Raw genomic sequence first — 25,415 nt, forward strand, 5'->3', positions numbered from 1 at the left:
GTCAGAGTGCAGAAGAGGTTCTGACAGGATGTGTGTGCACGTACACAGACATGCTGAAGTACACCCAGCTCTTTACAAATACTGTTTAAAGATGTCATTTTTGATCAGTAAATAATTTTAGTAATCCAATCACCTACCACTCTAGTCTAGAAAAATTGGGAAAAAAAATCTCAGAAGTACAAGTAACAGAAAAATATATCCAGATACCAAAATACATAACACACTTTCTCTCCTTGAGAGACAAAAGAATGGCACCTCCCCCTCCTCCTAGGCCAGCCTCTCCCTCTCAAAGCTTCTTGCAGACTCTGCCAGGAACTCCCTTCTCCTCCTCTTCCTGCCTCCCACCCCACCTCCTTCCTGGCTCAGTCTTACTCATCTTACTTCCTGAAGGAGCCCTGCCTGAACAGCACACTGACCCCCTAGACAGCCCCTCGGCACATTTGTCACAAGGACAACTCTGCGGTGACTGTCCATGTTGCTGTCCATATGCTGCCAGGAGCGTACAATCTACAGAGGCAGACCACAGCTCCCAAGGCCTCACAAATGTGTGTGGAGTGAATACGGTCACACCCAACCAGTCATCCTCATGGGAGAGGTTTGCACAAGAGATCAGAGAAATAAGGTTCCAAATCTGACTACGCACTTCTATCTTCTCAAAAATTACATCCAATTACTGGTCTTCTACCAACAATTTTTTAAATGATGACTAAAAAGTCAAAAGGTACATTTATTAAAACAAGAATAAAAAAAACAGTATCACGCAGCAGGACGACCTCAAGAAAAAGGTCCCCAGTCAGCAGAAAGAGCCAAAAACAGGGCACTGTTTAAAGCTCACAAGAAAGACTTAGATGGAATCATGAAACTCAAAAAGCAAAGCTATGAATGCACCCAAGCATCCCATTTCTGACCCCCCGATCTCATGAAGGCACTCTTCCTGTGAAACACTCCTTAGAACAAGTCCATAGAACCACCTTCTGGTACAGAGTTTAACTTGTGCTGTGACACCTAGACTTAAGAGGAAAGCCAGCTGCATCCAGGCAGACTGCTCCATCTGCGTTTCAAAGGGGCAAATATGGGCTGAGACACAGCTTTTCAAACAACTGAAAGGATTAACCTTAATGGGCAGAAGGCCTCTTCGCTATAAAATGCTCAAGGAGGTGATCCTGTCCTCCAGCTCTGTGGTCTAATTCTAGAGCCTAGACAATTCAAGCTGTGGTGCTAACAAGAAACACATACATAAATGTCCACTAACCTTCATTGTGGTGAGGCAGCGAGTCACAAAACCCGAACAACAGGATGTGAAAATGGGAAGTTTCCTGTTATCCCGGGACTATATATCTTTCTTACTGGGATACCAGGAAGCATCTGACTGGCTGAAGCCGCCCACCAACGGGCTCTGGCACGTTGTCAACAGAGCACCACATAGCACCTTCCTCAGGAGGAGAGTGAACAATGAGATGAGACAGGGGCACAGTCTAGGCCGATAAATGTTTTGACTACAAGACTCCTCTAAAGCAAGGTAACAGATTATCTCCTGAAATAGGAATGTAGTCAACAAAAAGCAAAAGCAGAAACGTCTTAGCACAGAAGCCTACATTTCGAAGGTCACAGAAATGCCTCTGCAAGGAAATCACCAGTACTGAACCTGAGAATTACCACCACAGGAGACCAGCAAGGGTTCTGGGCATTCAGTGAGTAAGACAGACAAATGTAGGGCCTTAACCCTCAACTCTCCCTAACACCTGCCCTGACAGCAGGCTAGGCTCTGCTCCTAAGAGCAGAGGGCAAACAGGGAAGGGTCTGAAAGCCCAGTTCCACTGTCCTCAGCCCTTCTTCGATGGCATCTGGAGAAGCAGCTGTCACTATGAGCTGTGCACAGCCTGCAGGGAGACTCAGAAGAGAAAGATCCTCCCAGACAATCAGATGAGAACCTGATGGAGGGACTCTGATGTGCAGTCAAAGGTGATAGGTGCCTCCCACAAGAGATCAGAAAGGTCATTCTGAGTCCCACCAGGCAGTGAGCTCACAGAGCCACCCCCTCCTCACCCAGGGGACAACAGGACCACAGAGATGAACAGAAGGGAAAGCTAAGCCCTTGGTACATTTAGAATCTGCCCATTTGGAAAAATGTACTATACAAACTCGCCCTTAGTTTACATCTACGTGAATTTACATGTGCCACAGAATCATCCAATATTTCCAAAATAAAACCATCCTACACTAAAAAGTTCATAATATGGAAAATATTATGTGGCTTATAGTTAATATTCTACCTTCAATAGAAACAATACTGCATAATGAAATACATTTAATACCAAAGCATACAGAAACAAGGGTAGAAAAGCCCCCAAGTGCACAAAGTAGACACAGAAGCACTTTCTAAAAAGCTGCTGTTGTCTCCTCAAAGAGCAGGTAAAGTTAAGCAACACAGGTGACAGGCTGTGGAAAGGAGATGGCACAGTTCTGCCAGAAGGGAAGGCTGTAAGGCTAGAGCCCCTTGAAGAGCAGGGCTGCCGGATGCCTGTGCCATCTGACGACCATACTGAATGTCTGAGCCTGGGCTTCTCACCTCACAGCACGAATGAGGCATCAACAGGATGCAGGTGAGGACGAGGACGAGGGGACACGTGTGACCCTCACACCTCAAAAAGAAAAGGACTTCTGAATCCTGTGCTAAGCCCCGAGGACTCCTTCCAAAGCTGACCTGCTAAAACTATGTCCTGCCAAGGACGACTGATTTTTCTGAAGACACAGAAAATCACCACCAAGAAAAGAAACAAAAAAGCCCTCCATCTCGCTGAACAGACATAAAGAAAAATCACCTCTTCCACACAGTTCAATCTGGTCATTTTAAAGAAGGAAATGAAGCCTAAGAGAAAGAGAGCTTTTCTAACTACTCCAAATCACTAAGATCAATGGCACTCCTAACTGCTAAGCCCATCAATCAAAGAAAAAATGATGACAGGTGGACTCCTTGTCTTCTGACTGCTTTGCAGAAACTGCTTGGTGGGATCCTGAATGCAGCTGGTATTATTTAGGAAACTATCTTGAAATATACACATATGAAGCAAGGGGCCTAAATTAAACAGAGAAAGGCTAGAAAGTGCCGGTTCACAGACTGTAGAAGAAAGGAGTGTGCAGTAGAGAAGCTACCACGAACAAGTCCCTGCACTGTCAGGACATGAGATGAGACCCGACCACAGATGGAGACTCAGAAAGACACTCCTCCAAGAGTGGGCAGGAGCAGCAGCTGCCACTGGCAAACACAGATGTCTGGATCCAGAAGAGCATGGTACCCACAGTGGCCGGGAGCAGCACAGTACACTGGTCTTCAAGCATCACTAACATCTGACACTAAGAGAAATCCCTTTCCCAACCCAACACAGAAAGAAACAACTGTAGTGCCTCACCATGTCCTCCTCACATGTCTTCTGAACACATGAGGACTGGGCACCTGTGGACAGCCAGGCCCTGAGCCTTGTCCACAAACCTGTGCCATGGACAGCAAGATTGTTCCAGACTGAGAGGGACCTAAGGAACACAACCACCAGACCAATGAGTGATCTTGGGCTGAACCCTGTTTTGGAGAAAGCATCTGCAAAGGACAATTAGGGACAACAGGGAAATCGGGACACAGTCCAAGTGTTAGAAGGAGTCAAGGAATCATTCCTAAAATTGTCAGGTATGCCTTACTACTCTGCTACATCAGAATATGGACTGTTTTGCAAAGATATATTTTGAAGTATTTAGGGATGAACATCATGTTTAATACCACTTGGGTTAAAATATGTCAGCATGCTCAAAAATGAGTTTAAAAAGAAGTTAGGCTTTGGAATATAAAGACAAATGTAACAAGGCCATGGTGTTTGGCACCATGGGAAAGAGTACACTGGGGCTCAGGGTAAGGATGCCTGGAAGGGGCACAGGGCAGATTCCTGAAAAGCCAGCAAGTGGGTAATGGCCAGGTGAGGGTAAAGCACTCCAAACAAAGGGCAGGAAGGAGAGAAGGCATGGGAACTGCAGAGTCCTTTCTTCCACCTCCAACACTGCACAGCTTCCACTGTTAGTCAGATAAGCCAAGGCCACAGAAGCACCCTGGCACTTCTCCCCAACCCCAGTCTTCCAGTTCACAGTCCAGTGCTCTCTGCCTGATAGCTTCACCTCCACCCACTTTTACCAGTGTGAAGGACACACCCTCACAAAATCAAACACCCATGCCCAGAAGACGAGCGTCAAGAAGTGCATGAGCCACGTGGATCACTTGGCAGACAGAAAGCACACCTCTGCAGGAAAACTGCCCCTCTGCATGGGGAGAAAAAAGGAAGCCCCCAAAACACACACACACTGAAGGAGTGTGTCTGCACTATGACTCTCACTGAGTCAGTGGACAGCAGCATCCAGGCCACCCATGCAGCTCTCTACAAGTCTTGGGCACCTGCCCGCCACAGAACTGGAAACCAAACCAAGGCCCCATGCCTATGTTGGTGCAAACTCCAACAGGGCCACACATCTACCAACAACTACCCATGTGTGCACCAAAAGGCATACCTTTCTCTCTCCCACCATTCACCCAAAGAAATACAGTAAATTATTTTAACAGAAAAAAAGACTAATGAAAGTATCTCCAACAGGGACATTGACAGAGAAAGATGTTCTAAAACTAAGATGCAAACACAGACAAGACAGAATCACCCTATAAGTAACAACTCCTTTATTAGGGAGAATTTCCAAATACCAAAAAGATTTGAGCTGAGAGTATGTCACTTTTTCGAATCAATCTAAACAGCGGCTGCTACAAGTGACAACACAAACCTCCACTGACCAGGCGCTGATTCCCACTCTTCCTTCAGTTTCTCTCGAAAGCATAGAGATGCTCTTCCTCTGTGGGGACCTGGAATCATTTAATCCCAGTAGAAAGCTAAAATTATCATCGCCAACAAGAAAAGCATGCACACCATTAATTCCACCAAAACCAGGGTTAGGAATGAGAAGTCTAGGCTGTCTGCCTTGGCTGGAAGGTTGTTTGTCTCTTGGCTAATCTAGGGTATCATCTTACACAAGACATAACTTGAGGACAAATCTAACAGAAAATTGAAGAAGATGGGCAGATGACGGCTAAGCCTAGAGCCAACTTAACACAACAGTCATGCAGGACACCCTCAGAAGTGACTACCCAGATCACTACTAAGGGAGAAAGGGGTACTACTGAAAGTCAGCTGAGACAGAAAGGTAAAAAGCAGGGCCAACCCAGATAAGCAAGGCCACTCCAAGTCTATGTTTACAACCACAGTTGGGAAAAGCAGCTGGAGGAAGACACATGCACAGGGAGCTCACAAAGCTGGTAGCCAGGGACACAGCAGTATGCATCCTGCTGCTCACCTGGGAGGGGAGAGAGGCTGATTTCACAACAACCTAACTCCAGCTGCACAACTCAAGGATTCCTCTGACACAGTGAAATGACAGCCCGCTTCAAGCAAGGGAGACCAGGGCCAAGAGAGCTGTCAGAAGAGAACGTGAGAGGGGATGGAAGTGGGGGAGTTTGGAAGCTGCAACAGGCACATGGAGAAAACATGGCAACCAGCAGGGGGGAAGGGGAGGCTCTGCACTTGCAACCAGAAAAGGGCACTCTGGGCCACCAGGCAGATGATGGGCACTGCCGTTGAACATGCCACGGCCAGCAGAGCACCAGAAGTGTCTGCAAGACCCAATGCCTCAGATCCTTTCCCACCCAAGGCAGAAGCCAAAATGAAGTGAAGCAGGCCAGGTCTACTGAGGTCACGGCCACTCAATGCCCTCCAGATGTGACTTATGTTCCACGCTCAGAGGCAGGAGGTCAGATTCTTGGCTTGGAGGAGCTCCCAGGCTAAAGAGCAAAGCAAAGCACCCACAACTTGAATGGCAGAGGGCTTCATAGAGAAGATGACACCTGTGTGCTCACAGGAAGGCCAGCCGTCAGAGCAGACAGAAGGGGAATGCAGTCACGCCATGTGGACAGAAGGTACTCATCTGCATCAGCAAGTTGGTATCTGGCCTACAAGAACAGCTCCACTCTCCTTCCCTGTCTCTTCCCCTGCCATCCAGCCTCCAGGCTGAGGGACCCACTCCTCAGTGCCCAGCACTCAGACCCCCCCACCCCCCAAGCTCTGATCTTCAAAGACTTTGCAATCTGGCCAAGACTCAACCCCCAGCCTTAACTGCTGCCATTTCTCTGTAAGTTTCTATTCTGGCATATTCCTTATTTTATGGTTATTTGTAATAGCTGAATGTAGTATCAAGCTTAGTTCTTGAACAAATGCCTGATGTAAGATGGGGCTTAACTGGTCTACAGTGCCCTCCTGGCAGGCTGCTATTAGGGTAACCCTGTGTGCACCCACAAGCTTACATCACCTAGGCTCCCAGATGTGAAAACCTCTGGCCAGACAAAGAATGACTAAGTCTTAACAGAAATGCCTCAACCAAAAGAACACTATTGCAAGTAAAGACACCTCCACAGTATGGGTCCTAGGAGCTGATGCTGGTCCCACAAGAACTTTCACACTTAGCAGGCTATCTTCCAACTCTCTTTGTTCTTCCACCCCTGGCTAACTACAACAGCAGCTGGATGGTAGCTGTGACTAGCTACCCTTCCTGCAGAAGTCTGCAGCCAGCAGGTACACAGGTACACAGGCATAGCCACCTGACTAGCTGTGACCAATCGTGTGAGCAGCAAGGACAGACAGCCACTGTGAACATAAACAACACAAGATACATGCTAGTTCTAACCAGAAGTACTTCAACAAGTCTCCCTATCCTTTTCCTTTAGAAGAGAATGGAGCTGCTCCATCAGCCTAGATTCTAGAGAGTAAAGGGATGCCTGGAGCAGAGTGACCCCTATCTGTACTTAACACAGTAGTGTTAATGACTCTGGCATTGTGAGGCACAGGAATGCAGGAGCAATTTATTAACAGAGTCACTAGCAAGGCGATCAGTTTCAAGAATGTTGAAGGAGGAGGGAGTACATCTCCAAAAACAGAAAAAAAAAAAAAAAAAAAAACCAAGACACATCAGGTGAAGCAATTCAGTCATTCAAAGTAAGACCACTTTAACATGAGATCGTCAAAGTTAACCTCTTAACTAACACAGATACAAAATGCTCTGTCATTCAAAGAAAGACTGTTCTTAGCAAGCAATTGCCACTTCCTAGCAAACAAGGTTTACCCTTCCTTCCCTGGAGAGAGCTTTTTCTTGCTCCCTTGTTCTCCTGACCTAACTGGGGCTAACTAAGGGGCAACAGGAGATGCAGAAAGGACAAAGGATAGACTGACAGACAGAAAGTTGGGGCCAGGTGCGCTGGGCTCTCAGATGGAGACGCACAGCAGCCTCGTTGCTTCCTTTCTCTCCTAACTCTTCTTTTGCTTCGCTTCTCTCCATTATTCTCTTCTCTATTCTTTAAGGCCTTATTGCTTTATAATTTTTTAAAGCCTTGCCCCTAAAGTCTTCTGTTCTTTAAAGTCTCTTTCCTTAGACTCGCTCTGCCCCATGTCTACTCTTAGCTTTTCTTTAACATAATCTCTCAAAGTCTTTGTCTAAACTACATTAGCGTAACTCTTTAAGACTTGCACTGTCCCATGTTCTCTTTAGCTTTTCTTTAGCTTAGCTTTTCTAAAGCCTATGGTATAAAGTTCTCAGTGCAGACCTGCACTGTCCCATGTTCTCTCTTTGCTTTCTTAAAGTCTTGGCCCTCAGACTTGCAGACAAACAACAGTGACCGCGTCATTCAGTGGCAGTCCTCTCACAAGCAGCCAACCAATTCTATAACCTCTCTTCAGCAATTCTCCTTTAACAATTATTTTTCCTTCAGCAATCCTCCCTTCAGCAATCTCCCTCCAGCAATTTCCCTTCAGCCAAAAAACCCTTCATCTCCTTCAGCAAGTCTTTTATATCCAGTGGTAAACAAGGAGGTGGAGCAACAGTTCTCAGGGAGGGGCATGACACTGCAACAAAAGAAACCTGCTGTTCTTGCTTCTCTGAACATAAACAACTTTGGAAAAGCAGCTGAGCTGCATCTGGCCTGGTAGAGCTCTTCTGCAGCTGGGACTGTGCCAAATCTCAGCCTACAGATTATTTGACACAAACATCTTAGGAAAAGCAGCTGCTCTGCATCTTACTCTCGCCCTCTTCTGTGGCTGGGGCTGTGCTGAACTCAGCCTGCAGAATATTGAGTACAACTGTGTTTATGTCCTCATAGGGTTCTCATACTCCACTCCCCACACTTCCCAAATCAAAAATGTGCCAATTACATAAATATTGAAGATTACTGTTTCATAGAATCTCCAAGGGACATAGGGATATCTGCACGTGAGCCCTGAAGGAACACAGTCCTTTACAGAAGACCCTTGCTTCCTCTTGGTTGATAAACAGTCTTCATGGCAAGGGCAGGAGAAAGGGAGACATGATATAACATGCAGGCAGAAGGACAGAGCAACCAGGAGAACTCACCCACTCTGATACATGCTTAGATCTACCCAGTTTAACCTCTGGACGAAAACTCAGTCTAAGCCTCAGTGGCTTCACAACATCTGTGTCAGAGTCTCTCAGGAGCAGCTTGGCTGCATGGATATGGCACATGGTCTTGAGGGGAGGCCATCAAGGTGTCAGCTGGAGCTGTAGGCATTTGGTAGGCTTGGCAGGCTGCTGAAACAATCCCATCACTCAACTGTTGGCAGGAGGCCTTAGTTCCTTGTGTCAATGCCTTCAAGTGCTGTCAAGAAGGAAGCCAGGGCCTAAAATTTTAGAAATGAAACAACCCAGCACCCCAGAAGTCACAAGCACCATATTCTACCAGTGCAGCCCACACTCCCGGGAAGGAGATCACAGTTCCACTTGCAGATGGGAAGAGGATCAAAATGTGAGGACAACACCTTAAGACCACCAGGAGGTAAGCAAGCTTGCAGCTAGTGAGACAGAGCAAGAACAGCTGTGCAAGAAGCCAACAATGAAATACATGGTCTGTGGTAAAGCCAGACACAATACCCACACTAGAGTTCAAGATCTGGATGTGAATTCAGCACTAGTACTAAACGAGTACACACTAATGGGATCCAATACAGGACACACACCTGCCATGATCTGTGTTCATCACAAGTGCATCAACACACCTGCCCAGTGTTCTCACCAACGGTCACAGCAGCCTGGCCACACAGACTCACATATCACCATCAGCACAACTGACGTGACCCACCTCACAATGGTGACCTAAAAGCAAAAGCAGGAATTCACACGTCAATGAAGTTCCCAGTGAGCACATCAGCAAGCATGCAGCAGGCATGTGGAGAGGAGAGCCTCCCTTCTCCTCCTCACTTGTCAGCACCTCAACACCAACGAGACACCCACAAGGGGGGTCCAAGCCAAGACTTGCTCAGCCCCCCGGAGCTTTAACATTAGCCCAGCCCCTCGAATGAGTCTTTGAGGAAGCTATTTTAGACACACACAAACACACACACACACACACAAATCACTATTTTTGGCAGAGTTCTGGAGTGTGGCCTACAAAGTTTAAAAATATAATTTTGCCCTATTACACTGCCAAATGGATTTTGTGATTTTAGAACAAGAATAACTAAAAATGAATGTTGATTAAGTGGTGCTATTTAAGTTTAATGCAAATGGTCCATATCATTGGGGATGTGAAAAGCAGAAATCCAACACTGAAGTTTTATCATCTTGGCTTCTGGAAATCGTGTACTTAATTCCACCTACTCTGACTCCCCAGGAATAAAACTGAATGTCTGATGACAGGTTCCATCAATTATAGCACTTTCACCCCACATTCCCCCAACAACTTATTTCAACTTAAAACAAGAATCGAATCTTATTCCAATCTGTAGACTCCACTGCACCAACACCCAACTGCTATAACAGGGAACACAGATTCATAAAAAAATAATCAAAAATTTTGTTAGTGTCCAGTAAAGGCTGGGGCAAGCACAGAAGGGAGCCAGGAGCACAATAATGAAGAGAAGTGAGACACCTTCTTCTGACCAGTGCAACTCATCCTTCCCCAGCCTAGGCTCAACCTTCAAGACACACAGCGAGGGAAGCGGTAGCACAGGGCAGGAAGAAAGGAAGATAACCCACCTGCTGAGGACCACTGCATGCCATGTGGGCATGAGCACGGGCTTGCCCTCATGTAGTTCAGAATGCACACAAGTTTTACCTTACAGACAGGGAGATCAAGTCTCCAAAAACAGTGTGACAAAAGTGACGAGGGCAGAACCAAGACCTGATCCAGATCAGTCTGGCTTTGCTCATGACACCACACAACCAGCCAGGGGAGGAAGTATGAAGCTACAGGCACCAGGGGACAGTGTGGTCTCACACAGGTCACATGAGCATCCCAAATAGCCAGCACTGTCCCTTGACTGCACCTGAACACAGATGACAGCAGGACCTGGGCAGAGGTCCAATACCTGCAGGAAGTGATAGCAGTTAGAGCTACAAATGCACTAACTTTTGCACTAACTAATGCAGAGTACTGCATTAACGCTGAAACTCAGAGCCAGGGGAACCAGACACGGGGGCTCCAGCTTGCAATCCTAGCTACTTGGGAGGCAGAGAATGGAGACTGTGGTTATAGCACAGCCCAGGCAAAAAGTTCATGAGATCCCATCTCAATCAGTGGCTGTGCACAGTGGTGGGCACTTGTCCTCCCAACTATGTGGAAAAGCACAAATAGGAGGACTGTGGTCCAGATTGGATAAAGCAAGACCCTATCTCAAAACTAACCAATGCAAAAAGAGCTAGGGGAGAGGCTCAAGGAACAGAGTGCCTGTCTACCAAGTGTGAGGCCCTGAGTTCAAACCCCAGTAGTACACAAAAGAAAGGAAGGGAGGGAGGGAGGAAGGGGAGAAAGAGAGAAAGAAAGAGAACGGCTCAATTAAAAGCACACAGGCATATTTTCTTTACTATAAACTTTACACCTCCCTCAGTAAGCTGCAACATTTAATAAAAAGAAGAAAAAAAGAGAGGGAGAGCAGCTCTCGCCCTCTTGCCATTGTGCCCAAATGGTTGCTCTGGGACTGAATAAGCATATCCTAGAGAATGACACTTAACCTAGAAAAACAGTAAGTATAATAAACTCTTGGGAAGATGACTCATTTGATCACAAAAGTGTCTGCAAACAAAAATATGTATCTCAAGGATGGACACTTGTCCTAAAAGGAGCATCTGACAACACCCACCCTTTGTGCTTGGGTACCCATGTCATTTTGTTCAAAATTTAGTAAATGGGCCAACCGTGAAAACCTCCAAGCCCCACTGATAAGGCAGTGAGACAACAAGAATGATGGAATATACCAGGTGTCCAGAATAAAGGGTAAATTAGAGTCAAACCCCCAACCTGCTTTTTCACCATAAATACCCTTGGATGTTAGAGCACTCACTGCACCTGTTATCAGATGTGCCCACACTAATGTCTGGGACTGTCTTTCTAGCTTCGCTTTACTAAAAAACTTTCTTGGTCTCTACCTTGATGTGTCCTAAAATTCGTTTTTTTGTTGTTGTTTTTTTACATCACAAACTTGGTAACCAAGGGCTAGGTAAAGACCTCCTCCATGGAACATCGATTCCAGTAACAACACGAGATGAGAAAGGACAGAACAGGTGGCACTTGCAATGGGACTTGAGGTAATGCCATCAAAACATCCAGAAAGAACCAAACCAGGCAACCAGGAAAAAATAAACTCATGACCAAATGTTTTCACTGAGAACATTTTTGTTCTAGAAAATTTAGGTGCCAATACTTCTGTCTAAAGGCTGTAGGTCCTCCATCCATCACTGTCACCCTTCTCTGGTTTCTAATCCCAGTTCATGCACACTGTGAGTGACTCTCAGAGAAGGATCACTTAACAGCCTTCCAGCATGAACACATGACAGGATTCGAGGACAGCTGCGGGCAACCACAACTGGCCTCTAACTAGTCACTGGCCTTCATTCCACTTGAGTCTTAGTACTCGGCCCAGCTTCTCTTTAAAAAAAAAAAACTGCCTTCCAAAATGTTTGGGCACACATCCAGCCAGGATGATTTTCCCTTCCATGCCCAAGTTAGCACTAAAACTACCCCCAGAGTTCCTGTTCTTCCTGCTGCTACCCACGTCACTGACAGCCTGTACTAACAACCCTTCCTAGTTCTTTTCTACATCTTTAAGATGAAAGTCACAAAGGTAAGAGAGTAACAATTCACTCAGCTTTTAACAGGACAGCATCACTGCCACATCTTAGGAACTGTAGAGTCGGCCAGGGCTCCTCTATCTCTACCGTGGCTCTTGGCTCCAGCCTCAGCATCTGGACTAGGAAGTATCTGATGGCTGTGGCAGTGGGTCGCCTGTAAACTCTCCAGTCACATGGTAGCCTCTCTGTGCCTCTCTGCTTTCAGCCGCTCCATGCCTCCACTTCCAACAGTCTCACTTTACCTCCTCAACAACTGCTGCTACCAGGCTTCTTCCACCAAAGTGTCCCCTCTGAAAACCCAAGGTCCCAGTGATCACAGCCCCAGGCAAGGACCCAAAATGCTGAGGTATTCAGACTCCCCTAATTCCTACTTACAACAGCTCATCAAACCTAGGATGTTTTGTTGGTGCAAATCAACAAATTGACTTGAGCCACCCATCAGCCAGCCAAGCAACAGGATCAGGCTGTCCTACACAGGTGTGTCTCTTCCACCTGCTCAAAGTGGCCAAAGACCACTGTCACCAGAAGTTTCCTTGCATTTTCCCACCTGCAAGTGGGGTTTTAATCCCAAACCATACCAGGTATCCCTCTCTTGCAATAGAGAGGCCCTTTTGAACATTCACCTGCTCACTCTCCCAGGCTAAAGGACCTGGCTCAAGAGGCACCCTCATGGGCTGAAGGCATGGCTCAAGCAGTAAGAGTGCTGCCTAGCAAACATGAAGCCCTTAATTCAAACTCCACTACTGCCCCCCCAAGCTTCCTAATAAGGAAGCTTTGTATGCAAACTGACTATCCTGGCTTAGAGAAACACAAGTGAGCTCCCCATTCACCAGAAAACCCAACTACTCCTCAGCTTTTCAGAGCACAACCCAGCCAAGAAATGCTCGGGTCAATGATCTCATGGTCATCTGCTGCCTCTTCCTAGGAATGCTCAAGTCCTGATCCCAAGGCTGGTGCCAATGTCAGATTCCAAAAAAAAAGGCTAACAGGAGAAAGGTAAATGCCCAGGTCTTCACTTCACAAAGGGATATAAATTTTGAAACTAAGACAACTCGAAACTCTTACTACCCAGATTCCCATCCAAAACTGCCTTGTCTGGTTCTTCTAGTATCTCCATCTGACCAGAGTCCAAAACAAAATCCACTTTACACTACAGCCTGCACATACACAGTCCATAGTGGATACAGTCTGCATAGTTAATACGCTCACATCAGACATGAGAAAACAGTGAGCAAATCAAGGGCAAGGCTGATTCACACCTGAAGCTGCCAAGTACTCACTTGCTCCCTCCTGTTCCTTATTTTCCAGGAATATCCTGCATTTTATTAACTGGCTCTGAGTTATGTATGCACCATACTCAAAATGACTGGGATATACAGAAAACTAACACTTTTGCAGTTATTCATAAACTAAATTCCCTTGCAGCTTTGTGGTATGGTTTAATGATACATGGTGGCTCACTCCTGTATTCCCGACTACTCAGGAGACAGAGATCAGGAGGATCATGATTCGAGGCCAGCATGTGCAAAACCTATTTCAATCAATAAGCTGAGCATGGTAGTGCTTGCCTGAAATCTCAAACTATGTGGGAGACATAGGTAGGAGGATCAGGGTCTTGAGAAGACTCCAGGAAAAAAAACACAGAACCCTACCTGAAAAATAACTAAAGCAAGAAAGGGCTGGGGGCATGGCTCAAGTGGTAGAGAACCTGCCTAGCAACCATGAGGCCCCGAGTTCAAACCCCAATACTGCCAAAAATTAAAAATTAAAAAAAAATTTTAATGCAGAGCCAGGTATGGAGGTGAATACCTATAATCCCAGCACTCAAGAGGCTGAGGCAGGAGGATTTCAAGTCTGAGGCCAACCTGGTCTACAGTGCAAGACCATTTCTTAAAAAAAAAAAAAATCAAAGTCCTAAGTGGTAAGACAGGAAATGTTCTACATTAAGAAAAACTGAAGAGACATGACAAATCAAATGTGGCACATGATCCTTGCTCAGATCCTACATTTCAGAAGAAGAAACGCTACACGAGTCACTTGAGACCACTGTAGAAATGTGAGCACAGATTGCATATAAAATAATATTATTCCAACAACGTTAAATGTCTTGGGAGATTATGAAAGAGAACATTCTTATTCTAAGATACATACTGAAGTATGTACGCAAGGTCTGTAATGTGGTTGAAATGGTTAGCAAGATAAAATTACAACGGGTGTGTATGACCTCGCAGATATGAAACAAAGGGCAGAGTGTAAGCAACAGCAAGCTACAAAAGCACATTTACTACGATGGTGGTGTTTACAGCAGAAAAAAAATACAGGGAGAACAGATTACGAGGCTATCTCTAGCATCCACTCGCCATCCCTAGCCTCTCCTTAAAGAGAAAAATAAAAATAAAGCATTCACTCACCAGCCACAGGCCTTTCCTAAAAACAAGCACCCTGAGGAACAGCCCTACTGAGCCCAACAGCACTTCCCAGGCCTCAATCGCCCCACCAGGCCCTGCACTGGGCTGGCTTCACTCTGTAGGCCTGGGAAAATCAGCTGGCTCCTTCCCAGGCAGACCTTCACGTCCCTCAGCAAATCAAGGTTAAAGGGCCTGGTCTCTTGGTCAGCACCTCTGCAGGGACCCTGAACCCAAATGGGTACCTGCCAATGTTCCCGACAGGGAAAGGCAAGCATTCTATTCCCATGGGAGGAGGAGTGAGAAGTACTATGGGGCCACAGGAATCACTACCATGCCACCTCTGAACTAGAGGACGGTTAGTTTCTCTAAACTGTGAGAGAAGACACCCGACAGTACTAATATAAATTCAGAGACAAATGCATACCCTGGATATGAGAGTTATTTTTTGAAACACAAAAGGCTCAGTTTTCACATCTAATTATGGTCTGGGAAGAACCTGGGTTTTGTTTTACTTACTCACTGGGAACCGCTGCTCTGGCTGGTTCTCAGGACAGAGGATGCTCAGAGCACAAGTGCTTTAGGGCAAGTACCTATCGAGAAAAGGGAGGGACTGTCCCTTCCTACCAAGGACCTGGCTTTTCTTGATTTGTTTTCAAATAAAAATAGATGATGACAAGATAACCAAAGAAACCTGTTTTACTAGATGGGAGGGGCTGGTGATGTAGCTCAATGGCAGAATATTTGCCTAGCCTGCAGGAGGTCCTGGGTTCCACCCCCAGCGCCACCAAAAAAAAAAAAAAAAAAAGGAGAGGGGAGAAGAAATAGGAAGTAAACCAGGGGACTGCACGATTTTTCACAGACAAGAACAGCAGTCACGCTATTTCAAGACTCTCCGGCCACACCTGTAGAAGTTCAAGCTTCATGCCACTCCTACCCGCTGGTTGTGACTGTCATTGTTTCATTTCCCACAAGAAACTTGCTGGAAATAAAAATACACATCCTCAATGCAGCCGTTTCCCCACCATTTTGGCCAACACTAGACATCCTTATTTAACAGCAAATTGAAAGTCACCCATGTTATCTAATGTATTCAGGATAATACATGCTTTATACACAGAATACCTGCTCTTTTGCCCATTCTGGACCAGTGAGGCTATCTAATGCTAGAAGCTCTCTGGGTCATGGTCCCAGATCTGTGTGGTCAGCTGGGCCAGTCCAGGCAGGCCACCCAGTGTGGCAGCAGCATTACCTGAAATGATAGCCACGCAGCATGGCAAAGAACCTACACTCTTACTACACAGTTCTGGAAGACCCAGTTCCAGACACTCCAGGGGATGTGACCCTCCCCTCCCCCTCAGCAAGCACAGGTCTGCTCTCCCACCCCCAGTCAACAGCAGAATGCGTGCCTCTTCTGGCCACACCACCTGAGCCCAGATGGACTCCTTCCAGGGAGAGACAAGGATGATGACGTAGAATTGCACATGGGCTTCCTCACTGCACACACCACCCTTCCAGGAATCTCCAAGGTCTCCCCAGTGGGAAATGAGAGAGTGTCCCTGTACATTTTCCTGACACATCGCCACCAGCGCAGAACCACACAGGCAAGAAGAATGGCGCCTTCTCAGTTTCTCTTATTCCCGGGCAAGAGAAGTTTGCCAAACGCGGTTTCTAACCAGGCTCAAGGTCCTCTCCGACTCCAGGACCTAGGCGCCTTGCACTGAGTTCCACCACAGGTAAGCCAGCACCAGCCGACAAGTGGCGGTAAGCCACTTACCAGCTGTCTGTCCCCTCAAACTGACTCTCCTGTGTCAGGACTGGCAAGGCAGCACCCACTTGATACAATGTAAGAGTTCTTATAAGCTATTTGACAGGGAAACAAGAAGACTGCTTATTTAGTTATACTTCAACAAGTTTATGAAGCAAGACCCTAAATAAAAGGTAAAAATGTAGTGCTGAGAATATTGGTATGGATGGGGTAGAGAAAGGAGGGGAGAAAAGGGGAAATTGCAAGAGAAACAAACAGCATCGTCCTCAGTTCCCTTACCATTTGTCCTGACCAGCACCCCATGGACCCAGAATGGCCCTCTGAGGCTCTTGGATGGGCATCCCATTATCCTTAGTGGGTATCTTATGGTTCCATAATGGGTATCCTAAGCCCCTAGGTTGGGCCCACTGTAGAGTTGGTTTTTGTATACCAGATCAGTAGACATCTATTTACTGTCTGTTAAGCAAAAAACACCAAACCAACCTCCAGGAGCTTACAATCAGGTAAGAGAGACACAGGTAGACAATGATACTGTGTTCAAAGTGCCATGAAGAGACACAGGCAAAAAGAAAAAGCATCCAAAAGGAACAGAAAAAGCAGCAGCAGAGATGGGGCTAAGCTGGCTTAGATGAGAACTCTGCAGACAAACAGAAAGAAGGCTGCTCTAGCCAGAGTCAGGAAGGGCATCGAATTGCAGCTTGGTCACACACTCACTGTGTGACTATGCTCTGTTCCCAACCTCAGTGTCTCAGTCTCTAGCTAAATGACGCCTCCCTCCCAAGAGCTGTTGCAAGCGTAAATGAGGTGATGTCCATGAAGCTATGACCACAACTCCTAGCATAGACTGTAGTTCACATATTGGAAAATAAGTCAACTAACAAACACTACTAAGAGACATCTCCAATAGTCTCACATGACTAGAACTGAAAGCCTAAAAACAAAGGAAAGGGATAAGAGACAACCAACAAAGGTCCCGCCCACCATGGTCAGCTCCTGGATATATCCTCACCTGATGGTAATCCTCCCAAGGTCCTGATTAGGCAGGATGTGGCACACTGGTGACAGGTGGCAGGCTGGCAGGACATTGGACTGGAGGCCACGTGAGCCATTCCACAAGGCACTAGAACAAGGTATGGAGAACAGCAAGGAGGAGGAGGCTTGGGACAAACTGGGAGAGGAGTTGGGCATGAATCCGAGGATGCCTGTGTGACCAGAACCAGGAGGCAGTGACGGTTATGTCAGACAGATCACACAGAGCTCTTCAGGGACAGAAATGGCTCTGCAGACCCCACAAGTAAAAATGTTTCTGCTGTGTGCAGCTCATTCTTTACTTGGCCACAACAGGCACACGAAATCAGGAATTTGCAATCCGCCATCAGGGAATGGGGGCCTAGTGTGATTAGCATGTGTGCTCAGAGTGCTAAAAGGTCCTGGATTTGAGTCCTAGCACCACATAAAAACAAAGAATCCCAACAACCCTCCCCCACCAGATGTTTCACACAAGAGAATAAGAACCACACTTCTGCCCTCAGCAAGGGGGAACAGAGCCCTGAGGAGGAGCAAGGCTCTGGGACCAGGCTGTGCTTGGCTTCTGTGTCCTCACCTGCAAAGAGGGGGGACAGTGCCCCTGTGGTGAGGTGTTTGTGAGATAATTGGGTCAAACACCTGGCAAGGCCTGGACAGAGGAGACACCAGAAAAGGTGTCTGTGGCAGCACCAGATAGAGTAGCAGGACACGCCTCCTTTACCCTTCCCCAAACTCATACACTCACTGTGACCTGAAATACTTGAACCCAAAGGCTGGCCTTTGACACGCAGGCTCAGTTCCACCCTGGGGTTCTCTGCCCTAGCTGGTCACCTGGAGGCAGCCCTATTTTACCATGGAACTTTCTGAGCTGAAAGGTCACCACAGGGTGCTCCAGGCCTCAGGTCTTACACAGTATCTACAGACTCCTGGATTCCTCTGCCTCCTCCTCACCACCCCTTACGCTTGCTGTATTCTTCGTTATAACTCTTGTCATCGTCTAGACTCTTGATCGGCTCATTTGTTCAGTCCCTGCACGTCCCAAGTGTGGGCCTTGTCTGCAAAGCCGCTAAGACGATGCCTGGCATGCAGTCAGCACTCAACAGGAGACCGCTGAATTGCTAACTCAATTCTGCAGTGGCTGTCCACCGAACTCTTAAAAGAAGCAACCCAGAAACCATGGGAGCCAAGGGTAAGCAACACACCACAGAAGACACTCACCTTGTAAACAGTCCCAACCTGATTAAATTTAAAGCAGAAGAGTCAAAACTCACACTTTGAGGTGCATGCCCAAGAGGCTGGCTAAGATGACAGTGCAATCCCTAGAAACACACACACACACACACACACACAACCTGACATAGCCCACCAGACACCTGCGGACGCACATACTAGGCAAAACCAACCCAGCTCCTGTCGGTGGCCTCCCACCCTCACACCCAGCAGACACGTTGCTTCTTCAGAGGCTGCCTTCCCCGGAACTGCAACCAATGTATTTCATCGTTTTCTTTCTCTCCACTCACATGCCCACTGAGGTGGAGGCAAGTGTTGTAAGTTGACTCATATGGATGCATTCAGTTTCTAGGTCAAAACTGTGCAGCACTGGGCTGAAGACGAAGCCTGTGGTAGAGCATTTGCTTAGTATGAGTTTGACCCCCAGCACCCAAGAAAGTGTGTGCAGTATTTACTTTGTGACAAAACACTTACCTATGACAACTTAATTTCCAAAACAAGTTTGTAGGCATCAAGTGACATTAGTAATTCATTAGGTGATTTCCCGTTTTGCCCAGCATCCTAGCCCTGTCCATTTCTCAGATAAGACAGATGAAGAGCGGACTTAACCCCTATCACTAACAAAATGCTGAGAGAAGCCCACTAAGGCGTCAAGTTCCTGTGTGAAGCCCCTTTGGTTGTATAGACTATCAAGAAGTTGAGACCTAAGGAAAAAGATGCGTTTTAGAAGTGTGTTAATTTCCTTTTAAAAACCTCACTGTACAACACTGAGCCAATGAAGCTCATTATAACATTGGAGAGCCACCTGAACTCCTTTTAGCTCTCTGCAGTACAGGCAGAAAATGAAAAGCTCATTGCTCAAGCAAAGGAAAACAGCCGGCTCACCTGTGCAAACAGCCTTGCACCCCATTTCAACCAGAGCTCCCGCTTGGGCAAAGCAGCCCAGAAGGCCCCTGCTGGCCCCACGCCCAGTTACTGGTGCCAAGCTGGAAGGAAGCACGAAAAATTTCTGAGGTTTTCAATTTTTTATTTATTATTCTGACAGCTTGTCTTTCACATCCTCCTTCACAATTCCAATGCAGGGAGCTACGAGTGCCTTACACTCAACTTTAGTCTACCACACAGCCAGAAATGCAGGGCATCAAACAAGACACAGAAAGAAGAACTACACTGTTTATCCTGGAAGTTTGCATCTTCCTGAGGGAAAGAATGCAAAGCAAAATGATAGCTGAAATTCTCCAGGATGGTAGATGTTCAAAGCCTATAGAAGCTCCACCTTTGACCTTGCTGTGCCGTCAGGGAGTCTATCCTACAAAAATAATCAAGCATAACAGCTTTGGCATAGAAATGCCCTTCACACAGTTCACGTCTCACAATAGTTAAAACTTAAAACCAGCCAAGCACTAGTGTTTCATGCCTGTAAGCCTAGCTACTTGGAAGACCGAGATCAGAAGCTCCCGGTAACCAGGCCAGTCCAGGCAAAAACTTTTTGGAGACCCCATCTCAATGGAAAAAAAGCTGGGCCTGGTGGCTTGTCTGTCATACCAGCCATAGGGGGAAAGGCAAAAGGCTGACTGTGGTCCAGGCTGGCCTGGGCAAAAAGTTAAGACCCTACCTCCAAACTAACCAGAGCAAAAAGGGTTGGAGGTATGACTCAAGAGGTAAACAACTGCCTAGCAAGCATGAAACCCTGAGCTCAAACCTCAGTAGGCACCCCCCCAAAAAAAAAAAAAAAAACTTAAAAAACACCTCTAAATCCAAAAATGGGTATTATTAACCAACTAAAGGGCAGTCATTAAAATTAGCAGGCAAATATCCAACTTTTGGAAAGTCACACTGTATCACCTTAAAAGCACATTACAAAACATAAACAATGATATCACCAATATTTTTAAAGTACACTTACATATGTGCAATGAGAAAGACTAAAAAATAACTATAAATTTTAATGCTAATTATCTCTAAATGGTAGCACTAATTTTTACTTACATTTCTCTAGTTCCTGAATTTTATATAACAAATATGGATTTTTAAAACAAAAAACACAATGTGATTCAACCAACAAAAAAAGGAAGGACGGCAGTTATGATAGTAACAGTTAATACTTATTTAGCATCTCAAACCTGTAAGATGCTTTTATTAACTCATCTGATCCTTACAAAGGCAAGTATCATTATAACTATCTCCCAACCAACAAAGTAGAAGTGTGTAAACCACATATCCAAAAAATATGAAGAACTAAAACAATACAATAATTAGAAAGCCTGAATTTTTCTATTTCAAATATGTATTTCCCAAAAAACATACAAATGACTCAACATCACTAACCATTAAGGAAATGAAAAATGAAATCTCAATGAAGTATCACTTCACATCTGTTAGAATGTCTGTCAAAAAGACAAAAGATAACTGCTGGTGAGAGCATAGAGAAAAGGGAATCCTTGCACACTATTGTTGGGAATATAAACTAGTTCAGCCACCTCAGAAGTCAACGTTGAGATTCTCAAACTAACAGTTGCCTTGACTCAGCAATCCCACAACTGGGTAAGTACCCAAAGGAACAGAAGACAGTTCGGTGAAGAAAACACCTGTACTTATGTACACTATGGCACTGCTCATAACAGCCACAAAGTGGAAATGACCTACAAATTCATGAGCAAGTGAACGGAGAAAGAAAACAGGGTATATATACACATTATTTGAAACATTATTTGGCCTAAAAAAGAAGGAAACCTGTCGTTAGTGACAACATGGATGAAGCTGGAGAACATCGTACTACATGAATTAAGCCAGGCAGACAAAACAATGCATGCTTTCACATACATACAGAGTCTGAAGCAGTCAAACTAATGAAAGTGGAGCAGCTGGTAGTTACCAGGGCTGGGAGGCTGGACAAGGAAAGGGATGATGGTGATCAAAGGGTACAAAGTTTCAGTTAGATGGGAAGAGTAACTTTTACTGAGCTACTGCCCAGTATGGTGGTCACAGCTGATAGTAATGTATTGTATGTCAAAACTGCTAAAAGGAATTTGAATTGTTCTCACCACAAAGAAGTACCTGATGTATATGATGGTTAGCTTGATTTAATCACTCCACAATATATCTATTTATAACGTTACACTGTACCCCATAAACATACACATTTGTAAACTTACAAAATAAAATATATGCACTTTAAAAAAAAAAAAAAAAAACTAAGTGGTAGAATGCTTGCCTAGCATTCATGAGGCCCTGGGCTCAATCCCCAGCACCACCCCCCGCCAAAAAAAAAAAACCAGAAGAACCTAGATTGTGAAGCAAACTTTATGTAAACATTTGATCTACATTTCATTCTCTACTGATCTGAGAGACCAAAAAAACCAAAAATTTCCAAGAAAAGAGCAGATTTCTGTTCTGGAATGCCCAGGCCTTTGGATGACCTCCATTTTTCCAGAACAGCTACATAAACAACAAGAAAAAAATTATAAAGCCAGCAGGTAATCTTTGTATTACCTGGAGTGCCAAACAGGTGGGAAGACCAATGATATTCAGGCTACCTTCACCAGAGATGGCAGAGAGAACGAAAGGCTGTGGCTGGCTTCATCTGACAGGTCCCTTTATTGCTTCTTGGAGCCAGGCGAAGAGTTTCATCTGAAGTATCTCATTTTCCTTTCTCCAGCAATGATGGCAACCTTGCATGGCAGTTCCCAATCAACTCTTAGGCAGAAAAGCCTGGGTAATACTAAACTATGCACAAGATTCCCCTGGTTTAGTCATCTAATTTCCTCTTACCTTTGCAAAGACTGGTCCCATCTAGGCAGAAGCGTATGCCAGGAAAAGAAAATCACAAACCAACCACAGCTCTCGCTTCATCACTACCATTTGGACTTTAGATTGAAAATTCATAGATAAATACTTGCCTTTATTTTAATAATGCTCAAGTGCATTTTTTCTGTCAATTTGGGGGCATGACTCAAGTAGTAGAATCCCTGTGTGCCTGCCTAGGAAACATGAGGCCCTGATTTTAACCCCATTATTGCAGAAAGTACATAAATAAACCTGACTAAAAACTATGTGCACGTTATCAAATATGTGCCCATATAGCTAGATATGAAAACAGCAGACACTTGTAAACAACGAAGTCAAAACTCACTGCATGTTACACAGTAATCTCGTGATAATACCCTGGGAGCTGTGTTATTAATAGGGGTTGAATTTAATAACACCCCATTTGAACAAGTGGAATCTTATGCCCTTAACCTTATGTCTTGAAATACAGAGTTGGTAAACATATCACAGGTGTGATGGCATTAACAAACATAGCTTCTTCCTAGGAAGAATTTAGATAACGTGATGAGGTAAGAAAACCTTGGCAACTCATGTAGTGTGACCATGTACATGTATGAACAAAAGGGCACACACACACCCAGCAGCTGCAACACTTGGACCAGAATTCAAGAAATAATTCAGCAAAAAAATTAGAAAACAAGAATTATTCTAAATTTCTCTATGGCTATTTTACCTGAGAAGTACAAAGAAATGTCCTGATTCACCTGGCTTATCTAAGTAACGTCTCCTTAAATAAAATGCAAATAAAGACGATGATGATTTGGGTAATTTTTTTGAGACACAAATGGAAGGAAACTGGCATTACTGTGCTCAGTCTGCTCTGTCCTAACAAAAAATAAAAATGTTTTCAAAAAAAGAAAATTATAAGCAAATGAATAGGTCACCTAAGTTGTATGCACCGCTTTCCAGCACAAAATTACCCAATTCTCTTTTTAATTTCCAAATGTAAAAGTTAAAAACTACAGTGCTTCTCAAAGTTTAACAATAAATGCAAACTGCACAATACTGGTTTTATTTCTGAAGTTTCTTTTATAACTTGAACTCCTTGGAAGATAACATCTGATTTTCTCCAGCTAATTAAGAAGTACAGCAACAATGATGCTCACTCCTCTCTCACTTTAAGAATCACCAGGTGAGCTTAAAATGACAACAAACTAGAAAAAGAACCTTGACGTTAATAATTACAAAAGCTTATCTGGAATTTAAGTTATTGTTACGTTTCCTGTTTGTAATTTCAAAACGCTGTCAGTCTTGCACTTTTCAAAATTTGGTGAAAAAAAAAAAAAAAGTAAATCCTGAAACATATGTCAATAGCACAAGGCCTTCCCTCCTTGCTCCTGAAGTGTTTCTCTCCATGGAAGACAAGGTTTCCTGGCACAGGCCTGTCCCCTCAAACCATGGATCACAGGCTGGAAGCCTGAGCTGGAGCTGTAACATCCACAATTCCTTTCTCAAGGTACTTCCTAAAAATCACAGTGACTGAACAAATTGAGATTTTCTTCATGTGCTGTTTTCTTATTATTTTGCTTTTATTATCTCCTAGGTAATTGGGAGTTTCAAATGTGAAACTGAGCTTGAAAGAATGCTAGTATATTTGTCTCTACTGTATTTTACACTGACTGGAAGAGATATTTGCTCTTTAAATATAGCACAAAATAAGTCACAATTGATTTTGTTTTTAAAAGAGGACACCTACTTGCTATAAATTACAATTTCAAGCTCATTTAATCAGCAACAAATACTTACAAAGGCCTAATCTGTGCCAAACTCATTTAATCTGCCACTAACAGTTATGGAAAGCCTACTGTGAGAATTGCTGAGCTAGGTGCCTGGGACACTGTGGTGAAGGGACTCTCTTTAGAGAGTCTTTGCATAAACGCAAACTACAAAAAAATCGTTGCTCTATGAAATATCAACAGCAACCTTTGGGAAACTAAAAATGAGGATTTAACATTTAACTTCCTTTAAAATAATACTTTATTAAAACATCTGACCCTGAAGTTGTCAGACAATCTTAATGTGCAAGGTGAATTTGGAAAATACAGTACCATAAGCAAAGCTCAGTAGTATGAAGAGAATAAAATCCTACAGCAAAGGGCAAGAGAAAATAGTAATTGCTGTCCAGCCCGGTAAGACGGCAAGGCTGAGGCCAGAAAGGAAGACCTCACTAAAAAGGTGTCTTCTCCCTTTCAAAGGGGTGTAGTGTTTTTGGAATCTCCTCTAAGCACTTTGCACTTACCTGCAGTGATTTCCTCATGGACGTCAAAAATAAGCTATTAACAAAAACAGTACTAATACTTAAGTCTCCATAAATTCCTACATGCCTAACTTCAATTAAATAAGCTTTCCAAATAATCTTCCCTCACAGATGATGCCTTCCACATTTCCCCCCAGGGAGCCTACAGTAAGACACTGTGCTTCAGGAAGGGAAGCCTCTGCTGGGTCATGGGAGCGTTCATATATGTCCTGTTTACCCAGCAGCTTGGTACAACTCCTTTCAGTTCTCTAAGGCTAAGCATTGAAAAGCAGCAAATGCAGAAGACAAGATTTATACACAGAACTGACTGCAAACCACATCGACATGTTCTCCTCCAGAAAATAAAAGCTGGATGTCTGAATCTAAAGCACTGCCCCAGGGATAACAAAAATTACCAACGGTAAAACAAAATGAAAGAAAGAAATCCCCAAAGAGCGGCCTCCGAGAACCACATCAGACAACATGGAAAAGACATCCCCAAATGCATGTTTTTACAAACCCCAGACATGGGCTCATGTAAGTCCTCGAGCCTAAGCGTTAAGTGCGGGAGGTTCAGTAAAATCACCGAATTCCTGGCCTGGGGGAAAAAAGAGCAGATGTGGGAAACAGGCCAGGAAGGGTTTCGGGCCGTCTTATTTTCAGCCCGGCCCAGCCTAATCACCTGCTGCGGACTGAGCCAGACCTGGATGGGGGA

General features: G+C 44.9%; 1 protein-coding gene across 7 annotated transcripts in view; it reads right to left on the bottom strand.

The window, feature by feature from the left end:
- Positions 1-25,415, bottom strand: part of Arhgef7 (Rho guanine nucleotide exchange factor 7) — a 126,888-nt gene that overhangs the window by 67,629 nt on the left and 33,844 nt on the right. The window contains exon 2 of one of the 7 annotated variants that reach the window (XM_074042977.1): positions 8,479-8,740. The exons of 5 other annotated variants lie outside the window; for them this stretch is intronic. In XM_074042977.1, the coding sequence (XP_073899078.1) occupies positions 8,479-8,607 (129 nt within the window). In that variant the 5' untranslated portion in view covers positions 8,608-8,740. Of the gene's footprint in view, positions 1-1,252; positions 6,071-8,478; positions 8,741-25,415 lie in introns of those variants that run through there. One more of the 7 variants, XM_074042980.1, reaches the window with a different exon arrangement.

Source organism: Castor canadensis, chromosome 10 (genome assembly GCF_047511655.1).
Source record: "Castor canadensis chromosome 10, mCasCan1.hap1v2, whole genome shotgun sequence".
Lineage (NCBI taxonomy): Eukaryota > Metazoa > Chordata > Mammalia > Rodentia > Castoridae > Castor > Castor canadensis.